The sequence below is a fragment of the Nerophis ophidion genome, linkage group LG13 (assembly GCF_033978795.1).
Source record: "Nerophis ophidion isolate RoL-2023_Sa linkage group LG13, RoL_Noph_v1.0, whole genome shotgun sequence".
Lineage (NCBI taxonomy): Eukaryota > Metazoa > Chordata > Actinopteri > Syngnathiformes > Syngnathidae > Nerophis > Nerophis ophidion.
Genome location: NC_084623.1, coordinates 30,838,851 through 30,865,629, shown reverse-complemented (window position 1 = coordinate 30,865,629; position 26,779 = coordinate 30,838,851). Strand labels below are relative to the sequence as shown.

The following is a 26,779-nucleotide window of genomic DNA, read 5'->3' as shown; positions in this document are numbered from 1 at the left end:
GTTACAATGCAATATTCCATGGAAATACAATGTTAACACTTTTGTGCAAATAAGTACAGTTGCACTTGTTTTTTCAAATGTGTTTATACTGTAAAGGAATGAGTTAAATGTTTAGAATAACTGGTTAATAGTGCTATTATGAAGTGCAATGTCAGCACTGTTTTTTTAAATAATAAATACATACAGCGTTTTAAAAGCATACACAATCTGTGTACATATATTAGTCTGTGGTTAAAAAGACTTGAAATGACTCGAAACCCAAAATGCAGGACTTGGGACTTGACTTGAGACTTTCCAGTATTGACTTTGGACTTGACTCGGACTTACCTGTCTTGACTCGGGACTTGACTCGAGACTTGAGGGCAAAGACTTGAGACTTACTTGTGACTTGCAAAACAATGACTTGGTCCCACCTCTTATATATATATATATATATATATATATATATATATATATATATATATATATATATATATATATGAATGAATGAAATACTCGAGTTGGTCAATTTTAAATTTTACGCCACCCCTCTTAACCACGCCCCCCGCCCCAACCACGCCTCCGACGGAGGAAACAATGTTTGGTCTTTACTTGTTGGGGTGTGGGACATTCACGATTGACGCACACTGCTGCACTGCCACGGGAAAACAAAGGCCCATTAAAATTGCCAAGGTAACCACACAAAATGATTTATTTACCCTTGTAGTAAATGCAGCTAATGAGGTAACTTTAAAACAATCCTTTTTTATCCTGACTGTGATTTTAATTTGACGCTTTTCGAAGTTATTATGCTAAACGTTAGCTCGTTAGCACACTAATAGTTAGCCTGCTAGCATGTTAGCAAGTCGATACGGCGGATATATGTGTACCGTAAGATATTATTTGGTGAAGTCGAAGGTTTGATCAGTAAATACATGTCTCATGCTCTCTATGAGAACCATCTTGTGTTGTATTGTATTTTACTAATATATTTTGGATTTTGTACAGTTCTCACGGCATGCTCAACATCATTGAAGGCCTGTAGAACAAAAGGAACAGTTGCTGTGGTACTTTCGACTGGAGCGAGAAAGAAGTGTACTATACTGCATATAATGTAAGTACACTCACATCCACCTAGATGGTCTTAAAGCCTACTGCTTGCACAGAGTGACTGTTATAAATGCAACCATCTATTATTGCATTATTTTAAAGACACCAATTCATTGTTCTCTTGACCCACCTGGTCTCTCCTCTCTCTTTAAGGCATATTTGGAGTGAATCCTGAAGTGGAGTTTAAACGTTTTTTTTGTCATTCATTACAATGTTCAATAAATAGCTCTTTAATTCTAGAAGAAACTGTATCAGATGAATAGAGCATATCAGACCTCACCTCTGCTTTCTGTCTCCCTCAGAACACCAAGGTCTGCAGCCTTTTGTCTAAGACTATGTAAGTAGATAATAAGCTATTACCTTTCTGTTCACCTAAAAATTATTATTATTATAAACCAGTGGTTCTTAACCTGAGTTCGATCGAACCCTAGGGGTTCAGCCGCAGGGGTTTCGACGGAGCCTTCCCCACGGAAGTATAGACACATCATAATTATCGTGTAAATAAAAACTTCTCCCTGTCTGCGTTTTATGGATATCCCCAAACAATGTTCCATCTGATTTGCAGGTTTTTTGATTGATTGATTGAAACTTTTACTAGCAGATTGCAAAGGAAGAGAATACATTATATGAAACAGTACAGTACATATTCTTTACAATCGACCACTAAATGGTAACACCAGAATAGGTTTTTCAACTTGTTTAAGTCAGGGTCCCAGTTAATCAATTTATGGTAATGTGTGTAAGGTGTGTAATTTGTTGTGAAATCATGCACTGTGTTGGTTTTGTTCTGTGAACAAGGTGATGTTCATGCATGGTTAATTTTGTGCACCAATAAAAAAAAAAAAAAGTTTTTCTTGAATTTGAAATAAAAAACATTTTATTTTTCACTAAAGAAGGGTTCGGTGAATGCGCATATGAAACTGGTGGGGTTCCGTACCTCCAACAAGGTTAAGAACCACTGCTATAAATAATACCTTAACCACACTTTATTTACATTTTTGAAACAACACAAAATTCACATATATCCTCTGGTATGTTGTGTGCCTGCGTGCATCGTATAAATAATAATGGTGGGCCGCCATGACCAAAAATGCCAGGGCCATTTTTTTGGTCCCATTCCAACCCTGTTTTGGGCAATCAGAAATAAAAAGTCTTATAACATCGTCTATTCAGCAACAACTATTTTTTTTAAATGACTTTAGTTTTTTTCCCCACACATAGAATATATTGTATCATTATAGTTCTTATATGAAAAAAACTTAAGTATGGATTTTTTGCGTCTTGAAAGAAGTGCAGCCTCTTTCCTCTGAGCGCAACTTAAACTGAAAAAAAAAAGTTCCCATAAAAGTAGTAGATGTCTTCTGCATGTTTGAAAACATAGCGAAACGCAGCAGGTAGGAGTATGATAAAATAAATGTGCAATATCTTTATTTAAATAATGGGTATATATATTAATATATGTATATATATATATATATATATATATATATATAATGTGTGTGTGTGTGTGTGTGTGTGTGTATATATAATATACAGAGTCGTGGTCAAAATTTGTACGGTTCAGCTAAATTTGTTGGTTTTCTGACATGGACTTGTTTTGTTCAGCATTGTCCACACGTATAAGTCAGGACTTTGGGAAGGCCATTCTACAACCCTAATTCGAGCCTGATTTTGCCATTCCTTTACCACTTTTGATATGTGTTTGGGGTCATGGTTGTTGGAACTTCAGTATGTACGTACATAGTACGTAAGTACATTACTATTTAAGCACTATGTACATACGTACATTAACAGTTTGAATTTTAATTGGTATTTCGGAAATTCCTGGAATTTCGAGCAAACTGTAATTTTTTATGAAAAAACGAAGAAAAAAAATGTGTTGTCCCAATATGAAAAATGCTTTGAAGGTGGAATGGACAAAAACGGTTTAAAAAAATGTGGACTGTGAACATTTTCCAGGAAGAGGGGAAAATAGGGCTGTGGAAAACCAGGAACTCTGGTAATTCCTGAAAACTTTTTTAACTTGTAAAATGGTAGTTTGATAGTCCAAGGTGAGATGTGTGTGGATGGTGGAACAGTCATATCGGTTGAGAAATCAGTCAGGGAACGAACAGTCTTTTCCCTTCGGATTTAAAACTCCTTCCATCAATCCACAGAGCCTTTTGTGTGAATTTGGAGACATTCAAAAGTTTTGTTTCCGAAATTTTGTCCAAAAATTCCTTCGAAAAAACTCTTCTGGCGGTCTTTCTTTGCATCTGACCTTCAGTCGCCCGATACATTCTTGGTAGTAGCGCCACGTTCGCAGCGCAATCTAAAATCTTTTCTTGATACTACCGAAAGCTAGGAGTATTCAACAACGATTTCAAATTAGAAATGGTCTCAGCTGACGAGGTGCTTAAAAAATTGAGCGCGCTCTACCGAAACAAGGCCACCGGCCTTGACAATATCCCCTCCAGATTCCTCAGGGACTCTGCCACCACCATAGCTCCAGTCATCAAACATAATAAACCTCTCAATTAAACAAAGCCAAGTACCAAAAGATTTCAAGATAGGAAGAGTAACTCCCATTTTTAAAAAATGAAGCAGATTAGAACCTGGTAACTACCAGCCTGTTTCTATTCTCAGTTCTATTTCGAAAGTAGTGTAAAAATAGTTTATGAACAGGTTGATAGTTACCTTGCTACTAAAAAACTCATGTACAAATTCCAATCCGGCTTCAGAACTAACCACTCCACTGACACATGCCTTCTGTATCTGACCGACCACATCAAACATGAGGTGGACGCGGGCAAATACTGCGGCATGGTCATGCTGGACCTTCAGAAGGCCTTTGACACCTTTAACCACACTATACTGTTGGATAAGCTCAGAGCAATCGGATTTGATAAAACCTCATCAAGCTGGATGCAATCTTACTTGGAGGGGAGGAAACAGCTGGTAAAGGTGAACACCACTGTGTCGCCCTCCCCCCTCCCAGTAAGCTGTGGAGTCCCCCAAGGCAGTATATTAGGGCCTTTACTGTTCCTAATATATGTAAATGACATGTCATCAGCATGCGACTGAATTGTTCCTGTTTGCGGATGACTCGGCCCTAGACAAGTCACAGGTGGAAAAAATCCTCAGTGCTAAATTCCGTTGTATTTGCACCTGGCTCGCTGACAATAAGTTTTCCATACACTTCGGTAAAATGGAATCCATCCTATTTGGGTCCCACATCCACCTTAAGAAAGTCAGCGACTTGACTATAAAAGTGGGTGACATCATCACCAGGAAAGATGAGGTCACCTACCTAGGTTCCATTCTAGAAGCTAATCTTTCCTGTGATGAAATGGCAACCAAGGTAATCAAAAAGGTCAACCAACGAACAATATTTCTTAATAGACTCTCCTCTCTGGTCAACAAAAGCACCTTGAAGATTCTAGCGGAACTCTCATTCAACCCTTTTTTGATTACGCTTGCACCTCCTGTTACCCCAGCACCTCCAAAACCCTCAAATCTCGACTCCAAACATCCCAGAACAAGCTTGTCAGGTTACTTCGAGACCTCCACCCCAGATCACACCTCACTCCTACCCACATCTCAAAAGTGGGCTGGCTCAGGGTGGATGACACAGTAAACAACATGTTAAACCCAGATTCCGATCTAACAAAGGTCTTAACTCATTCTCCTTAAATGGGTTGTACTTGTATAGCGCTTTTCTACCTTCAGGGTACTCAAAGCTACGCCACAATATGGAATGCAATCCCAACAGGTCTAAAAGAAAGTGCATCTCTATCCTCCTTCAAAAGCGGAGTAAAAGAACATCTCCAGGCAACTTCAACCCTTGACTAACACGCTCCCCCCACCAAATCCCATTTCCCCGGATTGTAATTAATCAAATGTAAATAATCAAATGTATATACTTATGCTTTCTGAACTCACTATGTTCACTTCTCGCTGTAAATATCCTACCTAGTCAGACCTACACTGTTTCAATGTCCATTTCTCTGACGATGCAATTGTTGATGACCTAAGTACCGATTTCAACCAAACCTAGCCCCCCGGATTGTAAATAATGAAAATAATTCAATGTATGTACTCTGATGATTAACTTTTATGATGACTGTATTATGCTGATAGTATATATTTGTACCATGAATTGATTAACGTGGACCCCGACTTAAACAAGTTGATAAACTTATTCAGGTGTTACTATTTAGTGGTCAATTGTACGGAATATGTACTGTACTGTGCAATCTACTAATAAAAGTTTCAATCAATCAATCAATGCTGTCTGCTATTTATCATCAGCATAGCCATTAGAGACGTAATATTTGTAATATGTGCCAATTATGCAGCGGACATCAGTTAAAACAAGTTGTAAGGATCCTCAGATGACAAGTGTGATGTCATAGGTGAACTGGAAAAGGAATGATTTTAGTCACGCTAAAAGGAAACAGCGCCGCCGAGTGTTATAAATCGTCGCATTAAAGAGTATGCATGGGCACTTGTACTTCACACATCGGTGTGAAAATACAAAAAAACAAACTATTTGAGAAATCAGACTAATTGTGCACCCTTCTGCTGTCCTGACAGCAGTGTCGCAGGAATAACTGGAGCAGGAGTTGCAGGGCCTTAGCCAAGCTAGAAGAGTTCAAGGGACATGGCCACCATCTGTCCTCCGTTTCCCCGCCAGCGAAAGAAGATTGCTGGAACAAATCCGATGGCTTCCGTTGGACGGAAAACGTTGAGAACTATTTTAGTTGACTTTTTTCTCTTTCATTTTTTAATGCATGTTATTTAGAATCTTTGTTTTGATTGTTTATTATTAAACATCCTGTTGAATTCTTTTTTTTTTTTTTTAGCTGGAATTAAATCATTTAAACAACTGTAGGTATATTTTTCTTAACATAGGCCCACTGATTTTTATTCATTAATTCATTAGTAGATCGTAAACTTTTTTTTTTTAACAAATGTTTATTGTGGTCTAAACTTCGGTTTCTATACATCTACTGTATGTTTTCATAAAAATGGCATGGCTTTAGAAATGACACTTATTCATTGTTAAATGTGAACTTGTATCAATAAAAGGATGGAACAATCAAGTTGGTAACAATTTTCTTTAATATGAACCATGCAGGTGCAATCTAACCCTACAAACTTCATTCCATGCAATATCTGCGTAACAAATCCCTGAACTTTTGAACTTTACCTGAAGGCAAGTAATCTTTAGAATTACTCCTACCAGGCCATCACATTTACTGGGTTAGTGATGGAAACTCCCGCTGTTTTAATAGACTTTTTGCTTAATGTATTATCACACATAATGTAAAACATAATGTAATGTTACATGTAAAATGTCTTATTTTCATAATATCTGTATCTTATATTTAAGTCTAGTGTGGATGTGCAGGTTTATTTTAGTGCCTGCTTAATATGAAATTGTAATCTCTGCCTTTGTGTTATCGGTGCAATTAAAATATTTACTTCTCTTTGTAACCATTTTTACTGTAATGTATATTGTACACCAAAATTGTTTACAAAATATAAACACTGTGTAACTTTACTTTCTAAAAACTGGCCAGAAAACATAGACAGTATGTCAGCACAGATACAAAAAAGGAAGAGAATATTTTAATTGTTCATTTCACATCCACAGTTTCTCATTGGGAAGATTAGTTCAGGCATGAGAAAATTCTGTCCTGTGTGCCTGAGTACTGTTACTGTTTTTATTCCTGCCCAACTTTACAAGATTTATAATGCTCTTTTTAAACTACCATAGGTTTTTAACTAATTAATCAAAATAACTTTCAAGCAATATACGGTATTGAATAGTCAACTACAGTAAATTATTTTGAGGGCCACATTTCCAGAAAGCTAAGGACCGGACCTCTCCCGTCACTATTGGTCTTATTTTGTATTTCAGAGAACCATTGTCCTCTACAGTAGACATTTAATTTTGGTCTATTTATTTTGACAGTTACAGGAGCGCGCTGCTGTTTTTAATGGACCAAATAGCTAGTCAAAGATCATCTCTGTGCGAGCACTCTAATGTTTTTAAGAATCTGCCACAAAAAATGTGTCTCAAGTTTTTTAAACGAAATCGTAGGCCACAAGTTGAATAGCCAAAATGATGAAAAAGAGAGGAACACAACTAGATGTAAAAAAACTACTGAATGCATCTGAAGCAAACAAGCGACAGCAGTACTTACTTAAATCACATGGTGAAAAAAAAGTGTAACTGCCAAAAAGGAGAAGACCTAAGGGGTGCTTTGAAGAATGTAAATCACAAGTTTGGATCCTAATGTTTTGTTTGTAAGCAAGGTTAAAATGTCAAGGCAAATATCTACAAATCTGTTAACAGTGGTCCAAGTTTCTCTGTGCAGAAGGAATTAGGAATTTGCTGCAAAAATGTTTTGTCTCCTAAGTTTTGAACTGAAGTCAGGGGGCCGGTATGTTGTCAATAGCGGGCAGGATTTGTCCTGGTCCGCCAGTTGGATAGCTGCTCTGTGAAGATGAGGCTTTGATATAAAACAGAACGGGTTTGCTTATATAGCAGTCCAAGCCTGTGAGATAAAAAGCGACAAATGAGCATTTTTATACGACAAACAGGATATGAGGGACATATTTCGTACTGTTTTGTCACATTTTTGCGGTGTTGATTAATTACAAACATGTTGAGGTCCCACGGAAAGTAAAAAATATACATCTGATATGAGGGAACAATCATTACAACCCCAGTCAGACAATTCCTAAAAAGAAATACTGGCCCAGAGTTCACATTTTGTGAAGTCCAAAAGCATTTATTAATATACAGTATATTCTGGGTGCCTTATTTAGTAAAAAAAATGTTATTTTACATTTTTCAGTGGATCCGTCATATATCCTGGTACAGTATAACACTTAAGGCGAACTGTACTTTTTTGGTGGGGAAATTTTACCCATCATTCACAATCCAAATGTGAGACATTTGTCTCTTTTTCATGCATTCTAATTTTGTAATGCATGGCTAACAATGCAGCCAATGGGATTTATCTATCTAGCCTATAAAGCCCCAAAGAACACAAAACATATGTGTTCTTGTCTCACATAGGAATTAAGAATGATAAACAAAATTCCAAATAATTGCATTTGTCTGGGCATCACATCCATGTGCAGACAGTTAAGTTTGTTAACCCCACCACAGCAAGGGGTGACGTTCATAGTCCTTTACCATTGTAACAGGTCATTTGTCAATTAATTTATAAATTACAGATTGCTTCAGCCCCTTTGAACTAGAAACTGATTTAGTCACACACACTCGCATGCAAACACAAATTTGTCGCCCAGTCATTTCTTGCTTTCAGGGATCACACGGATGGTGGTAGAGTGTCCTTCTCCAACATCTGTAGGGTCTGCCGGACACCCTTCTCCACCCTGCGGAAATGTAACTTTTTCCAGAGGCTCCGCTGCTGCTGACGTCCCCACTCTAGATCCCTGAGGAACACCTGCACAGCAGAACTTATGATTAAGACACCAAATCGCCTTAAACAACAACCCAACCCAAAATCCAAATGTCATGCTACGGCAATTAAATTGTTAAAACAGTGCATACACAACAAAATATTTTACATTTCCGGTACACAATTATAAAATTACATATTTTCCCGGCGACTTGTCCAGGGTGTACCCCGCCTTCCGCCCGATTGTAGCTGAGATAGGCGCCAGCGCCCCCCGCGACCCCGAAAGGGAATAAGCGGTAGAAAATGGATGGATGGATGGATGGATATTTTCCCGGGATTCCCAGTCCAGAAATTGTGAAAGGAACTTAATTTTTCCACATTGAACAACTGATTCAAACCTAACCAACTTGAAAACCTTTAGGATAACTGTACAACAATCGTGTATAGCCCCAAAATACCACAATATTATTTAGATTCAAACAACAAAACATTTAGCTCAAAATGTCCTCTTTTCCCTCGAATTACAGGTTTTTCCACACAAAAATTCTCTATTAAATGAATTACATTATTCCATCCATCCATCTTCTTCCGCTTATCCGAAGTATGGTTGCATGGGCAGCAGCGTAAGCAGGGAAGCCCAGACTTCCCTCTCCCCAGCTCCATAGTCCAGCTCTTTCCGAGGGATCCTGAGGCATTCCCAGGCCAGCTGGGAGACATAGTCTCTCCACTGTATCCTCTGTGTTCTAAGTGGTCTCCTACCGGTCGGATGCGCCCTAAACACGTTCGGGGGGCATTCTGACCAGATGCCTGAATCTCCTCATCTGGCTCCTCTCGATAAAGAGGAGCAGCGGCTTTACTTTGAGCCCCTCTCGAATGACAGAGCTTCTCACACTATCGTTAAGGGAGAGTTCCGCCACCCGACGGAGGAAACAAATTTTGGCTGCTTGTACCCATGATCTTGTCCTTTCGGTCAGAATCCCCAGCTTATGACCATAGGTGAGGATGGGAACGCACACCGACTGGTAAATTGAGAGCTTTGCCTTTAGGCTTAGATCCTTCTTCACCACGTTTGACCGTTACAGGGGCTGCATCACTGCAGACGCAACACTGATCCGCCTGTCGATGTCACGATCCATTCTTCCCTCATTTGTGAACCAGACCTCAGAGCCTTAAGCAACTTCGGGCGAATCTCATTCAGCCCTGGGGCCCTGCCACCGAGGAGCTTCTTAGCTACTTAAGCAACCTCATCCCCAGAGGAGAGTCCACAGCGGAGTCCCCAGGCTTTTTTTCATCATTAGAAGACGTGCATGTGGATTTGAGGAGGTCTTTGAAGTATTCCTTCCACCGATTCACAACATCAGCAGCACACCGCCCCTACTATACACGGTGTTGACGTTGTACTGGAGGCATCGACCACCTTGCGGCCACAGCTCCGAATGGCTGCCTCGACAAGAGAGGCACGGAACATGGTCCACTCAAACTCAATATCCAGCACCTCCCTCGTAATATGTTTCGACGTTCCTCTAAAGGTGGGAATTGAAACTTTCTCTGACGGGAGACTCTGCCAGATGTTCCCAGCAGACACTCACTATACGTTTGGGCCTGCCAAGTCTGTCTGGCACTACCTCCTCCACTACCGCAGCGGACTCACCACAAGGTGATGATCAGTTGAAAGCGCGGCCCCTCTCCACCCATGTGTCCAAAACATGAGACCAGAAATCAGATGATTCAACCACAAAGTCGATCATCAAACTGCAGCATACAGTGTCCCGGTGCCAAGTGCACATATGGACACTTTTATGTTTGAACATGGTGATTGTTATGGACAATATGTGACAGGCACAAACGTTTAAAAACAAAACACCAGTTTGATTCAGATCAGGGCAGCCGTTTCTCCCAATCACACCTTTCCACGTCTCACTATCTTTGCCAATGTGAGCGTTGAAGTCCTCCAGTAGAGCAAGGGAATCACCAGAGAGAGCACTCTGTAGTACTCTCTTGAGGGCCTCCAAAAGGGCGGGTATTCTGAACTAAGGACCGTTCTCGCACTATAAGGCGGAGGCAAGCTCTCTTTTCGTCTACCAGGTTAAACTCCATCGTGGAGGCTTTGAACTGTGGGGCTGCCACCCCTACCCATTTCTTCTCACTGTTTGCAACACCAGAGTGAAAGAGAGTTGTGGTGAAGAAGGAGCTGAGCCGGAAGGCAAAGCTCTCAATTTACCAGTCGATCTACTTTCCCATCCTCACCTATGGTCATGAGCTTTGGGTCATAACCGAAAGGATAAGATCACGAGTACAAGCGGCCGAAATGAGTTTCCTCTGCCGTGTGGCGGGGCTCTCCCTTAGAGATATGGTGACAAGCTCTGTCATCCGGGAGGAACTCAAAGTAAAGCCGCTGCTCCTCCACATCGAGAGGAACCAGTTGAGGTGGTTCGGGCATCTGGTCAGGATGCCACCCGAACGCCTCCCAAGGGAGGTGTTTAGGGCACGCCCAACCAGTAGGAGGTCACGGGGAAGACCCAGGACACATTGGGAAGACTATGTCTACCTGCTAGCCTGGGAACGCCTCGGGATCCCCCGGGAAGAGCTAGACGAAGTGGCTGGGGAGAGGAAAGTCTGGGCTTCCCTGCTTAGGCTGCTACCCCCGCGACCCGACCTCGGATAAGCGGAAGACGATGGATTGATGGATGGAGAAGTGTTTGAGCTGCTCTTTGTCTGGTCCCTCACCTAGGACCTGTTTGTCATGGGAGACCCTACCAGGGACATAGAAGCCCCGGACAACATACTGTAGCTCCTAGGATCATTGAGATACGCAAACTTGTCCACCACGGTAAGTCAGCAGCTCAGGGAGGTGCTTACACTTTCCCACATTTATCGATTCCTCCAAAACTATTTTTAAAAAGTTTAAAAGGTTTTTACTCAAAAAGGCGTTTTAGGACATTTTATTTTGCCTTGTATCAATTTCTTCTATTTTTGAAGTTACTTTTTGTCTCTATTTCAAAACAGCTTGTTTTGAGAGACAGAGATGTTGGATGCAAATTAACTTTTCCTCACCACGCCCCCTCACGTCGATGAGCCCCTCCCTGCCTGTCAGCTTTTTTGTAGTTTATTTATTTATTTTTTTAGCTTGCTTTTTTTTTGTGTGCACTTTGAACATTGGTGACTTTCACCACAACACAATATCCCAGATGATAAAGGGGGATCGTGTTTTGTTGTTGGCGCTAAGGACGGAGGAAATTTGGGCCTACAAAAGCGAGGAAAGAAACGCAACTGACGTACAGATCTGGACCCATACTCTGGCTGAGGTTTTCAACCAATTCTAACTTTCTAATGCTAGATCCTGGATGTATACATGTGTATACTGGCAATACAAGGATTTTTTATTCCATATCATGTAAATAGCTTCGCTGCACAGCTGCTTCGAGTTGTTAACATTAGAGGCTAAAGGCTATCAGCAGAGGTTCTAGCTACTTCGCAAATGAATAACTGATTATAGAACTTACTTGTCCACTGCCAAACAAAGTAGACACTGATCCAATTAAAAGTATTTTTTAAGAAAAGTATTCTTTATTATGCCGGAGGAAGGGGACGCGATTGTCTTACAGTGGAAGGCTAAGCTAGCTACACAACTACTCCAGCTAACATTGCTCACAAATCATTCATACATTTCTAACCTACTGTTAGTACCTACCGTTTCATAGTTTGTTTATTGATTATTCATTGTCTCCTCCATTGCCATAAATAGTAGTCACTGAGCCCATCATTAAAAATCAGTTTTTCAGTAAATCCATCTTTTTGTGAAAGTTTGTGGGTGAAGCAGCTGGGACTCTTCTTGTCCCACACTCGAAGAGACTTCTTTACAATTTAAGGCACAATGCCGCAAAACAAGAAAGTTAGCCAGGCACTTCTTAATTCTTCAGATGAGACTGCAGGTTTGGATAGTGTCCTGCATGTGTAATACAACCAATAACAACATTTTCGTTCTTCTTGGGCATTTTAGGCCTTTAAACTACAGATGCGCACAAGGAAGTCTGGGTATATTTATACCCTAAATCAGGGGTCGGCAACATTTACCACTCAAAGAGCCATTTTTACCTGTTTCACAAAATAAAGAAAACAATGGGAGCCACAAAACTCTTGAAATTTATAATGAAATAACACTGCATACAGTTTTTTTTGCTTTGTGCTATCTATAAACCAGGGATCTCAGACACGCGGCCCGCAATTAAATCTGAAGATTTGATGTTAGTGCGGCCAGTGAGTTTTCAATGAATGCCCTTTATTAGCATCACGCATACGAATCCTCCCGATTTGTCCGGGAGACTCACGGGTTAAAGAGTGATTATTCTCTCAGACGTCTGCTGAATAACACTCAAACAACGATAACAAGGGCGTGCTATGATGGCACTGCCTTTAGTGTCCTCTACAACAGTGGTTCTCAAATGGGGGTACGCGAGATTTTTTTTAAATATTCTAAAAATAGCAACAATTAAAAAATCCTTTATAAATATATTTATTGAATAATACTTTAACAAAATATGAATGTAAGTTCATAAACTGTGAAAAGAAATGCAACGATGCAATATTCAGTGTTGATGTTGTAAGCACTATACCAATTGGAGCAATTTGCAAAATTTGCAAAAACCGCATTTTGCAAATTTGTATAATGCGCAATCTTTTTGCAAATTGCTTCCAGCTATATATTTAAATAATGTGTGGTGCACATTTTGCAAATCAATGGCTGCAATTTGCAAAATGCGCAACCGCATTTTGCAAATTTGTATGATGCACAATTTTTTGGGCAATTTTGGAAATTGCTTCTAGCTATATATTGATTGTGTTGGAAGTTCTGGCTACTAACCCTTACCCTAACCCTTGATCCCATCTACGCAGTGTTGGGAGACTGTTTTGCTGTTCTTCTTCTGTTCGATTTAGCTTTCTGTGCAGAATTCCGCAAAATCTTGTTCAGCCGTCCTCAAACCATCCATTTGCACGACGCGCCATTTTCAAACAAAATCTTGTCTCGTGATATGCAAATTGCTTGCGCACAATGGAAATGATGTATAATTTGAAAAGTGCGTGAGATTGGTGAAATGCTTACATTTGTTTACAGCTAGATGTTTTGTGGACAAGTTCCATAAATATTGATGTTAAAGATTTTTTTTTTTTGTGAAGAAATGTTTAGAATTAAGTTGATAAATCCAAATTGATCTCTATTAAAATCCCCAAAGAGGGCACTTTAAGTTGATGATTACTTCTATGTGTAGAAATCTTTATTTATAATTGAATCATTTGTTTATTTTTCAACAACTTTTTAGTTATTTTTATATCTTTTTTTCCCCAAATAGTTCAAGAAAGACCACTACAAATGAGCCATATTTTGCACTGTTATACAATTTAATACATCAGAAACTGATGACATAGTGCTGTATTTTACTTCTTTATCTCTTTTTTTCAACCAAAAATGCTTTGCTCTGATTAGGGGGTACTTGAGTTAAAAAAAAAATGTTCACAGGGGGTACATCACTGAATAAAGGTTGAGAACCACTGCTCTACAACTTGTAGAAACAGCTTGCCAGTCAAGTCACATGTTGTATGTGGCTTCTGCAGACGCACGTAGTTGACTGCAAGGCATACTCGTTCAACAGCCATACAGGTCACACTGAGGGTGCCTGTTTAAACAACTTTAACACTGTTACTAATATGCATCACACTGTGAACCCACACCAAACAAGAATGACAAACACATTTCGGGAAAACATCCGTACTGTAACACAACATAAACACAACAGAACAAATACCCCAAATCCCATGCAACCCTAACTCTTCTGGGCTACATTATTCACCCCAGCTACCACCAAACTCTGCTACCCCGCCCGCCTCAACCGACGCAGGAAGGGGGGGGGGTTCTGGCTTATAGAAGCATCAGTTCGTCCTCCATATATTCAAAATATTAACAAAGATAAGGTTGTGAATCCTCATTTGTCCAAAAATAGTCATCTTCATTATTTGTTACCAAGTCTGACATGATTACTGGTTTCCGGAAGTAGTAACACATCGTTGCTGCCAGAAGTCAGATGTACGCTGCTACGGAAAAAGAAATAAATTTGCTGCAGAACTTGTTGCGGCAATGATTAAAATGACCAAAATACGGTAAATATTGTGTGTGTTACTACAAAAACTGCCACTTTTATTGCATTTTTTTTAGTTCATTGATAATATTGCCAATGGAAAAACAAGATTCATAAATTTGATAAAATTAAAGGTTAACCAGTGTCCCGTTGTACAGTAACATCCAGGAGTACAGGTTAAACTACATTGACAAAATAGCCACATCTAATAATGCAACTCCAAATCTGTCACACACAAAAAAAAGTCTACCATTTATTTAAGGCAGACATACTGTACATACTGTAAATTTGATTAGGTTTACCTTAAGCTGCTGTTGGAGACGCTCCCTGTCCCAAGATGATGCATTCTCACGAATCACACTGAGAATGGGGTGCCAGTCCTCAGAGAGGTCTGAACCCTCCGTGACTGAGGCCAGGACTTTGACCCTGCGGCCACTGCCGCTGTGAGACTTGGGAACGCCCCGGACATACAGGGACTGCTTGCCAACATCACTCAGAGGGTTCAGGTACAAACTACACAAAGTTGTGAGTTTCAGTGAAAACAAACAAACAACAGTTATTTGCTACTTGTCAAAATAAGATGAAATATTATTAGTTGCACTCAAAGTTAGTCAAACCCATTTATGGATCACATTATTTTACAAAATGTACTAACTTTCAATAGATTAATAAAACATATGTTGGTAAAATCCCATTTAATGTGTTTTCTTGGTTTATTGAAAACTGGTGGTTGGTAAAAAATGGAGTTCAAATGCATGAGATATTTTAAGATTGTAATATTATTAAGGGTGTCTTAGTCTGATGATGACATCGAATATCTGTCCAATAGCAGCAAAAAAATAGGTCTGGGAATATATTTGCTTGCATCTAAAGTGGCTGGTATAAGCGCTCAATGCAAGCAGTCCTACAGCGTATTTTTACTTTTGTAAAGCTCAGCAGCCAGTTAACGGTTACAGTATATGTCCTCCAAAAAGCACACAAGGTTGGTCTCTTCTTCTATTTTAGTGAAGTCATTTCAAAAGGTAAACATAGTTGGCGAAAGGCCAGCGGTTCTCAAACCTTTTCAGACTGGGGTGGATCCTGCTAAAATCCTATGTATTGAATGAATAGAGAATCCTTTTAAATCGAGAAAAAATTGTTTTTTAATCGGGAAACGTGTTGAATTGAAAAAAAAAAATCGATTTTGAATCGAATCGTGCCTCAAAGAATCGATAATGAATCGAATCGATGGACACCCAAATATTCGCAGCCCTAATATCTGATTGAAATACATGTACAGTGGAACCAGTTTAAGTTAACATCCCTCGGATTGGCTATCTCACTTCAACATAAGCGGTAGTTTAGTCAACATAACCAAAAACCAAAGTTTTGACTGTGTTCACCATGTTTTTGTACAATTTGTTTCCCAGAGGATAACAATCTAAAAAAAAAATGCATTTTGTTAGTTTCCGTGGGGGTTTCACGGTGGAAGAGGGGTTAGTGCGTCTGCCTCACAATACGAAGGTCCTGCAGTCCTGGGTTCAAATCCAGGCTCGGGATCTTTCTATGTGGAGTTTGCATGTTCTCCCCGTGAATGCGTGGGTTCCCTCCGGGTACTCCGGCTTCCTCCCACTTCCAAAGACATGCACCTGGGGATAGGTTGATTGGCAACACTTAATTGGCCCTAGTGTGTGAATGTGAGTGTGAATGTTGTCTGTCTATCTGTGTTGGCCCTGCGATGAGGTGGCGACTTGTCCAGGGTGTACCCCGCCTTCCGCCCGATTGTAGCTGAGATAGGCGCCAGCGCCCCCCGCGACCCCGAAAGGGAATAAGCGGTAGAAAATGGATGGATGGATGGATAGTTTCCGTGGAAGAATCCAGGTTAAAACTTTAACTGTTTTGTTTTGAAACTTACTTTGCACTGAATAGAAAGTCACTGCGGGCATGTTTTAATGCTGTGTAATTGGACTTTAGTTGTGTTGCTGTTCGTTGTGTGAGCTACTGAGCTTTTTCTACAGAATTAATTATTGAGAAGCCACAGACAGCAGTTGTGGAACAGGGGATAGAAGAGCGGTAATTAATTCTACCAGGAAAGAAGACCTCAGGTCCAAGACTGAATCTTTGAAGCAAAGTGTGATTATTTTCCTGTTGGTCTTCCCATTCTTCCGCCCCTTCTTTCAAAGGGTCTGAGCCACTTTATGTAACTTTAGCCTAATGATGACTATACCACAAACATAAATGGACCAATTTGTTTTGTATAAATACCCAAATGTTATGTCAACAAAAGTGGTTGGACATGTAATGTCGATGTCGGCTTACGCGAGCACTTTTTAGTAATATGAACGTGATAGAAGAGAGATTCTCAAACTGTGGTACGAGTACCACTGCTGTTGCATGGACTCCATCTAGTGGTCTGCCAAATAATCACTTAATTAAATATTCAAACAAACTGTTACTGTTCAAACTGTGTGTAATGTTAAAGTGAACACAAACATTAAATATACTTGTTAAATAAAACCTTTGCCTTGTTTTTTTTTTTTAAACACATATATATGCCTACAACACTACTGTATTGTAATGTTGGTCATTATGGTGGTACATGGAGAGCCAAGTGTTTTCTGAGGTGGTACTTGGTGAAAAAGTTTGAGAACCACTGCAACAGATGAATATAAGGGCACAACGGGTTTCACTGTATCATCTTTTCAAACAGTATTGCAAAAATGTGAAGATTGATTACATTGAATAGCAGAATTGAACATGTTTGTACTTACTGCAAAGTGTGAATGTTGGGATGTTCCCTGCAGGCGTCCACCAGAGTTAGAGCAACATTATCGCCGATGTTGTTATAGGCGACGTTGAGCTCCTGGAGTCCAGTGTGCTGCTGAAGCCTCTCAGCCAGCTCAAGGGCCCCTCTGTCCCCGAGTCCTGTGTGCATCAGGGACAGATTCCTCAAGGACTGGTTCTCTGGAAGGGCCTGAAGAAGGGTGCAGGCTCCAGACTCCAGCAGAGGGTTGTCGCACAGTCTGAGTGACACGCGCACACGCACACACACACACACACACACACACACACACACACACAAATAGTGAGACATTTCTGGTAATCAATTCATGTACCCTGATAGATACTTAGAGTGCATCTGGAAAGTATTCACAGCGCTTCACTTTTTCCTCACATGACAATGTAAAACGTTTTTTATCTAAAAAGGTAAATACTCAATTTAAACTTGTGTGACATTCCAGTAACAGAGACATCATGGTTGCAATGCATTCTAGCACAGTGGTTAGCAAACACAGCTGATGACCATGAGTCAATTACAATTGCAAGAATCACGAATATTCAATGTCTTTATATACAGTAATTAGGAAAACTACTAAATTAAGTTGTCAAAGCCAATTAACAAGTAGCACTACAGGTTTTATTAACTCCTGGAACTGCTTCCAACTGCAAACTTTGGCTTGTTTATACTAGCAGGGATAGGCAAAGGTGAACAATTTTAACCTGGTATATAAAAACTATAAAACAAAACACAGTAGTACAATTCAAGTCTAAATACCGTGTTGAGAAAATGCTGTTGTTGGAGAAAAATTAAAACCGTAAGACAAAAAACCCTTATTTAGAAAAGCAAACATACAATTATTTAATATGCTATCATGCGGTCTGAAAGAGTTTGACTCTGAGCCTAAGGATGAATTCATACAGTACCGGTATGTCTTCACCCCATTTTCAGTAACCGTCAGTATTAGAGACGTGACATATTGACTTTAGAAACAAATAAAATAATTAAAGTGCTGTCTTACTGTAGAGCTCTAATACAACATTTGGGGTCTAGTAGCAGGTCTCTCAGGAAGATGCAGGTGTCAGGACCAAGGCTATTGTACTGCAGACTGAGCACAACAGAGACAGGCAGAGGCAACAATCACGACACACAGCAAACACATGCAAAAGTACTGTGAGGGTAATGACAGGTCAAGTAGCAACCCTGATAGTGCTCATTATACAGCACTTTAGTGCACTGTGGGCCGGATCTACTAAAATCCAAATAATAAGTTCTAAATAGCGTAGACAAAGTAAAACATTCTGAGTAATGTGAGTGGGTGTGTTGCAGGTGACCAACTAAGACTACATGCGCAATTGCAAGAGAAAAATTGGTGCAGACCGACCTATTTAAATGAGGTTTTTGCATGATATGCTCCAATGTTCCAAACTCTGCTGTTTTCTTATGTTGTGGAACATGCAGCACACAGATCTAATACAAACCAACTTTTCTGGGCGATATAGCAGTGCGATTTAAACAACTGAACCATGTTTTAGCATTTAGAGCTCTGGGAGGCGCCAGTGTAGATAAATATTGTCAATAATCCAGATGCGGAAATGCATATTTCAAGAATGTTTTTATATACAATGTGATACATTGATAATATATCTCTTATATAAAAAAATAATGCACACCAAAACAAATTCATATAATTTGTAATAATCAGCCCCTAAAAGGGAAACTGCACTTTAAAAATGTTTTATTTTATTTTGCCTATCTTTCACAATCCTTATGAAACCCAGGAAATCAGATGTATTTTTGTTAAAATGCATTCTAATTCATAAATAAACATAAATAACAGTCCGCTTACAATGGAGCAATGGGAGGTCCTTCATTCCGCCCATAAAACCCAATAAATAACGGTCCAAAAACCGCCAACTCCAATTACATTCTTTGATTTGAATATTAACCAAGTATTAGTGATATTGCTGTTATAAGCGCTAACGCATACAAACTTCTTATAGCAGCACCGTGATCACTAGCTTGTGTGCCAATGTTTACATCATCGACGGGTGAGCTGCCTCCACGCCTCGGTGCTTGTGAAAGTTTATTCTACATCATGAATCATGCCTCTCACATAGATAGTAGAAGGATGAGGACATAATCCAACCAGTCTGTACACTTTGATTGCCAATTTAGACCCGGCAATGACGAGAGACACAAACAGACGGTTGGTTCCTCCCCCTTTTTATTTGTAAGGATTAAAAGTCATTCTTCATCTAAACGGGACTATTACAAATAGTCCCATTACATAATCAGTATACATCGTAGTGACAGCAGACACCGTACATTAAGTGATGTTTATTATGTTTTTTGTCTCTCATAAAGTCTGCAGTGAGGAGTAATCCGTGATGTTGTGGAAAAAAAAGTGAACGTTTTGATGCGTTTTTGAAATTATGCTTAAAATTTTCAAAATATGTAAATAATCAAGGGACGTTATTATAAATGTCTCTTTTACTACATTACACATATACTTACAGCATGTATATGAAACATTAATTAAGGTGTTTGATTGTTTTAAGGGCTTTATAGTTAGAATTGAATGACTCTAGTAGGCTCCATTGTAAGCAGACTTTTGCTCAAATGTATCTACTAGTTACAATGCATAAAAAAAGAAAAACATACGTGTTCTTGTCCTACATAAGGATTGTGAATTATAGCCAACACTCCAAAAGAAGTGTAGTTCCCATTTAAGTCATCTAGCAATTATAAAATGTCATTGCTGAACAGACAATATGTCTAGAATTTTTATTTCTTACCGTGCAAACATGTTGACACACACACAGTCTTTTCAGCGTGATCCCCTCCTATCTCACAGCAATTTGTGTGTGAGTGATAATCAGCATATATTCTGCATATACTGTACATGAAGACAGACACGGTAAATGAATTGCACTCTCTATTTTGGTCATTTAAAAGACGAGACGCATTCCTCTGCACACAGGTTTAGGAGATCAACTTTGCGTGCGCTATAAAGTTTGCATGCGTTTTAATACAATCAAATCATAAGTAGACAAGGCCCTATATGTACTCCATCTCAGTTAAAGTGTTCTCTCATACATTTGACACAGTACACGCTAGAGATGCACGGTTTGCTGTCTCATCCGCGGAGTCTGCGGATAAACCGCGAGTCGGGCGGGTGACAAGACGAAAAAATAGATTTTAATTAGATTCGGGAGGGTGGCGGTTGAACCATCCGGAAATATTTGATATACATGGTTCTGGGATCGGTATCCTTTACCATTCAAAGAGCCATTTAAGATCCGTGTCACAAAGCGAAGAAGACAATAGGAGACGCTCATATTCTCTAGAATGACTGCCGGCAGTCACCCAGTTAATAAGTATTAGGGCGTGCTACGAAGCCATTGGCTTTGTCGCCTTCTACAGCATGTACAATCTGCTTGTCAGTCCAGCAACATGTTGTGTGTGGCTTCCGCAGCAACACGCACACGACTGCAAGGCATACTGGGTGACACAGAGTACACTAATGATTATGATATAAACAATTTTAACACTCTTAGTAATATGCGCCACGCTGTGAAGCCACACCAAACAAGATTGACAAACACATTTCGAGAGAACATCCTCCCAATAACACAACATAAACGCAACACAACAAATACCCAGAATCCTTGTATCCATGACAATTCCTGACTATTTTATACACCCCGCTAGCAGCAAACCCCCCCCCCCCCCCCCCGTGCGTCGATAAGGTGGACGGGGTTGAGGGCGCGGGGTTGTAAAATATATTTAGGAATTGTCACGGATACAAAGGATTCCGGGTATTTGTTGTGTTGCGTTTATGTCGTGTTACTGTGAGGATGTTCTCCCAAAATGTGTTTGTCAATCTTGTTTGGTGTGGCTTCACAGCGTGGCGCATATTAGTAAGTGTTAAAGTTGTTTATATCACAACCATCAGTGTACTCTGTATCACCCAGTATGCCTTTCAATCTTGTACGTGTGAATGCGGAAGCTGCACACAACATGTTGCCGGACTAACAATCGGTCTGTACATGTTCGTGAAGGTGTCGAAAGGCAATGGCTTCACAGCACGCCCATATTCTTGTCATCAGGATGAACGCCAATGGATATTCGCGAGAACTTTAGCGGCTCCCATTCTCTTCATTACTCTGTGAAACGGGTTCAAATAGCTCTGTGAGTGGTAAAGGTGATGTATTTCAGCGGGCGGGTGGCGGGCGGTTGTGGTTCTGATAAAATGTTGGTTCGGGTGGACGCCGGGTGGATGACGACTTTGGTGATGCGGTTGCAGATGATATAATTGCCTATCCGCGCATCTCTAGTACAAGCGCAACCACGTGACCGAGGCACTTACGGGTTTGAATTGGTGGGCAACCATTCCATATGGTTACTGTTCAGAATCTTCACAGGAATCACTCATTAGCCTCACATCATCGCCACCCACCATCTATTAGCAATGGGCCCTTGTGAAGGTCAAACACTCCTACTCAACATTATTTCAAATTGCCCAGATTCTTTGTAGCAATGTTGACATATTTATCCACTGCTTAAAGTTATGTCCTTGAGATGTAATGTCCTATACGTAACTTTGGTCCTATGAATCAAGCTTGTGTCCCTACAAGATTCTGCAGGTACTCGACCTGAGCACGTGTAGGACTGAGAGTCCTTGAAACATCACCTTTGGTAGTCATCCAGGATGCATGAAACTGTAGTTACATGAAATGCTCTTTTTGTATTGCCAGACAATTCAATCCACAAGGTGCACATTTTCATGTTTCTTCGACAATATCAACATCCATCCATCCATCCATTTTCTACCGCTTATTCCCTTTAGGGTCGCGGGGGGCGCTGGTGCCTATCTCAGCTACGATCGGGCGGAAGGCGGAGTACACCCTGGACAAGTCGCCATCTCATCACAGGGCCAACACAGATAGACAACATTCACACTCACATTCACACACTAGGGCCAATTTAGTGATGCCAATCAACCTATCCCCAGGTGCATGTCATATCGACATATGAAATAATATTGTTTGTACAGTAAGAAGGGGGTTCTTATGGCTCCATTTGTTGCGGTTTACCTGACACATGAAAAGTGACACATTTGGAGGGTGCACTATCCACTTAAGCAGCCAGATGGCAGTTGAGTGTTGAATATCTTAAAATGTGTTTTGTGGCAATTCTAACTTTGACCACAGTGTCAGTTGCTATGTTGAGTGGCACTTCCCATCGGTTTTTAGCGGACAGCATTACAAAATAATTTAACCCCACCTTCCTCTCACGCAAGATCCACCCAAGAATGGGGCCATATGAATCCATTCCCTACTGTAGTACTAAAATTGAGCAACAATTATTTTACTCAGAAAGCATACATTAGTACTGTATTAGGGATGTACAATTTATTTTCAAGCCAAAATTGATGACATCATACTCTTCAAGACAGAGACCAATAATCAATAACTTACTTACCGGTATATGTATGATTTTTAAAATAGTAATAAAACTGTAGTTTGTGCACACCTGTAAGTAATCAAACAAAAGGTGGATTTGACAAACTATCGGTAAATTTGTCCAGAAAAGGCCAGGATCTTCAACGATGTAAAGAGCTGGTTGTCCAGCGGCATCATTTCCGTGATGTCTGTGGCTAAATTCTTTGCGCTTTTCAAACCCTGGGCCTTTCTTTGGGGCTGGCTTTGGGGCAGCTTCTTTAGAAGTCAACAGTCTTTGTAGACTTTAAACACCGTCATAGCGAGGCTTGACATTTCATGTGGCTGATGAGGTTGAATGTGTTAAAGATGGGTGTTTTTTTTCCCTCCTCAAGGAATGTTTGCAAAACATTTGGCGCAAATAGCAATGAACCAGGCCCTTACAATCGACACCATGTTTTTGTCTATGGATGTTCCCCTTTTTTTAATGAATCATAATTCTGCTTATCATGCACCTCGTTAGTGTGCATGCACAAATACTTCTCAACCAGCTAAATCAAGACCTTCACCGCAAACAACAAAAAAGTAAAATAAAGGGTGTATGTCTTACTTGAGGTTTCTGGTATGTTTAAAGGCAGGCCACAACATTTTGAGCATATCCTTAGTTAGGAGACAGGAGGAGAGATCCAACTCTTCCAGTTGATAACTGTAAATAAAACACCAAAGATATTTAAATATTAATAATTAAAATACATTTTTTTTAAATGCCACATTCTCCATATATAGAACAACCACAATGTAAGGTACAATTGCCTTTATAAAAAACATTTCACTTATGACATAGATATATTCATTTAACAATGTTTTTAGTATATGAATATTTATACAATAACAATTATGTGAATATGACTTTTGTCTAAAAAAATTGTTTATAAAATGCACCACACTAATTGTGTTCTTGGACAAATTTAGTTTCAGAAACATAGATACATATGTTTTCACCGTAATACTTGTGCCAGGGATATTCAACTAAATTGTTTTGTGGGCCACATTTCAAGGTAGCTAAGGACTGGGGGCCGACCTTCTCCTTTCACCGTCTTATTTTGTATATTTAGGATTTTGATATTTTTATTTTGTCAGAGTTACAGTTGTGTACAATGCTAGTCAAAAATCACCTCTATGACACCACTCTAGTGTTTTTAAGAATCTGCTGGAAAAATGTGAGTCACTCGCCAGTTTTTTTAACTAAGTTGCAGACCACCAGTCGAATAGCCCAAATGATAAAAAAGAGAGTACCTGAAATGGAACTTTGAGGAACACCATTAGCATTACAAAAGAAGTTGAACAAATGATTACTGACTGCGTCTGAAATAAATAAGCTCCAGCAACCGCTTAATTACATAAATTACATTTAAAAAATTGTCTTACCCCTTCCTAAGTCCTACCCAAAAGGGTAGGACTTAGGAAGACCTCAATTCTGTAATTCACAGGTTGGACCCCAGTGTTCTTTCAAAGTTTTATGTATAGTTATACAAGGTGTTTTTTTTTTTTAATTATTAAATCAACATAAAAAACACAAGATACACTTACAATTAGTGCACCAACCCAAAAACCCTCCCTCCCCCATTTACACTCATTCACACAAAAGGTGTGTTACCTTCTGTTATTATCATTCTGGTCCCTACAATATATATCGATACAGTCTGCAAGGGATACAGTCCGTGAAGCACACATGATTGTGTGTGCTGCTGGTCCACTAATAGTTCTAACCTTTAACAGTAAATTTTACTCATTTTCATAAAAAAACCCTCCCAAAAAAACTAAAGGATATTATCTTCACCAGACCAGGTTGTTAATTAAATTAGATTGTTTAAAGAGTTCTTAAAACCAGGTCCAGTCCAGATTATGTCCAGGTCGGGCTCAGCAACACACACCTTCATTTATGTAAACTCAAAATTAAGGAACACAACAATATATTGCATACAACCTACAAATAAAATTAACATTTCAAAATAAGCATTTATGTGCTGTCCAGATTATGTCCAGGTCGGGCTCAGCAACAAATACCTTCATGTATGTACACTATCAATTTTCCTGTGACATCATACAGTGCTGCCAATGTAAACAAACAATGGGAATACCACAGCAAGATAAAATGACATTAGCTCGGATTATTATATATATGTGTTGTCTTTTTATGACTGAAAGTACAAAAAACCCAGACATAATTTACATACAAGCGATACTACCACCATGTTAAGTATGCACCAACCACTGGGCAGCCTTCACAGAGGCAAATACGTGTCTGAACAATGCAGTTAACATTTGTAACTTTATATATATATATATATATATATATATATATATATATATATATATATATATATATATATATATATATATATATAAATATACATATACATACATACATATATATATAAATATATATATATATATATATATGTTAGGGGTGGGCAAAATAATGCGTTAATTACAAGTTAACTCATCAATCTATTAACGCCGACAATTATTTTATCGCACATTTGCGTATGTTGTTTACATGCTTTTATTTTGTTAACGCCTTTTCTTAACAAGATGGCATCTCCCGGATGTACTTCGGCGTCGAGGGGCTCTTGGTAAAGATGGAACATTTGGCAAAAATACCGGACAATTCTGCAAATTTCATGGCTGGCTTACAGCGTGGTCACTCCGGGATCACTTACGACCGCCAGACAATTCTGAATGTGGATAGATCGGGCCGTTTTGGACTGAATGACGCGTGCTTGCTAGACCGGCTAGCTAGCATGGGAATACTTTGCCGGCTACATCCAGCGGCCTGTGAAGCAGCGGAGTATATGTGTTGTCTTTCTATTTATGAATCATGCAGACGAGGAGTGTTGGCTGAGTTCTTAACGTTTGCTTTCAGAGCGTGCATATCACAACATACAAGATGCCGTCATGGCGACACAACCTATACCGGGCTACCGCGCATGCTCGTCACTCCTGTTGCATGCTGGGTAGGGTAGTTCTTTTTTTCCCTGGGTCATAACATCACAAATAGTACCATGTATATGCGTTCAGTTTATCAAAGCACCAAGCAAACAATTGGAAAATTCCCATCATATCAATTCCTAGATATGGTCATAATTATTTTAAGTGCACTACGCAGAATAAACACAACATTATTAATATTGCTACTACGGATAATTTGATCAAAAATTCCCTAAAACCTATAATATAGGTTTTTTTAAACATAAGATCCCTGATAAAAAAAATGTTTCTGCTGTTACCTCAGAAATTGCCTGTTCAGATGTTATGACTGTGGCTCAGATTTGTATGTAGATTATATTTATTTTCCATAACAAACAGGATAACTTAAATACCCTGGCAGTGGCAATAAGCTTAAATGTTTGTATTTACATTTTTTGAGTTGATTTTCATAAAATATGCTATTTAACTGCTAATGTTTAACAAGGACTGATTTAAATTGTGTTTGCACAACAAATGTTTTGGCGCTTTTGTTCATGTGGGAGAATATTCCAATAAAGGTGCATTACACACTACTTTTGAATTCATTATTGGGCTTTGCGTATACAATGCAGTTAATCGCGATTAATCGGAGAAATAGTGCGATTAACTTCGATTACAATTTTTAATTGTTGCCCAGCCCTAATATATATACATACATATATATATATATATATATATATATATATATATATATATATATATATACATATATATATATATATACATATATATATATATACATACATATATATACATACATATATATATATACATACATATATATATATACATACATGTATATATATATATATATATATACATATATGTATATATATATATACATGTATGTATATATATATATATACATATATATATACATACATGTATATATATACATATATGTAT

General features: G+C 39.1%; 1 protein-coding gene and 1 long non-coding RNA gene across 5 annotated transcripts in view; one reads left to right on the top strand and one right to left on the bottom strand.

Annotated features, from left to right (window-relative positions):
- Positions 1-553: 553 nt before the first annotated feature.
- LOC133564432 (uncharacterized) lies at positions 554-6,173 on the top strand. The gene is made up of 4 exons (XR_009809278.1): positions 554-672; positions 988-1,093; positions 1,392-1,426; positions 5,665-6,173. It is a non-coding gene; the product is annotated as an uncharacterized LOC133564432 (long non-coding RNA).
- The window catches only part of nlrx1 (NLR family member X1), a 56,636-nt gene continuing 35,770 nt past the window's right edge, over positions 5,914-26,779 (bottom strand). For 2 of the 4 annotated variants that reach the window (XM_061918755.1, XM_061918757.1), the window contains 5 exons: positions 23,454-23,549; positions 18,421-18,507; positions 17,392-17,643; positions 14,944-15,154; positions 5,914-8,555 (listed from right to left, as the gene is read on the bottom strand). In XM_061918755.1, coding sequence (XP_061774739.1) covers positions 8,418-8,555; positions 14,944-15,154; positions 17,392-17,643; positions 18,421-18,507; positions 23,454-23,549 — 784 coding nt within the window. In that variant the 3' untranslated portion in view covers positions 5,914-8,417. The remainder of the gene's footprint in view (positions 8,556-14,943; positions 15,155-17,391; positions 17,644-18,420; positions 18,508-23,453; positions 23,550-26,779) is intronic. The other 2 variants (XM_061918758.1, XM_061918756.1) reach the window with 2 other exon arrangements.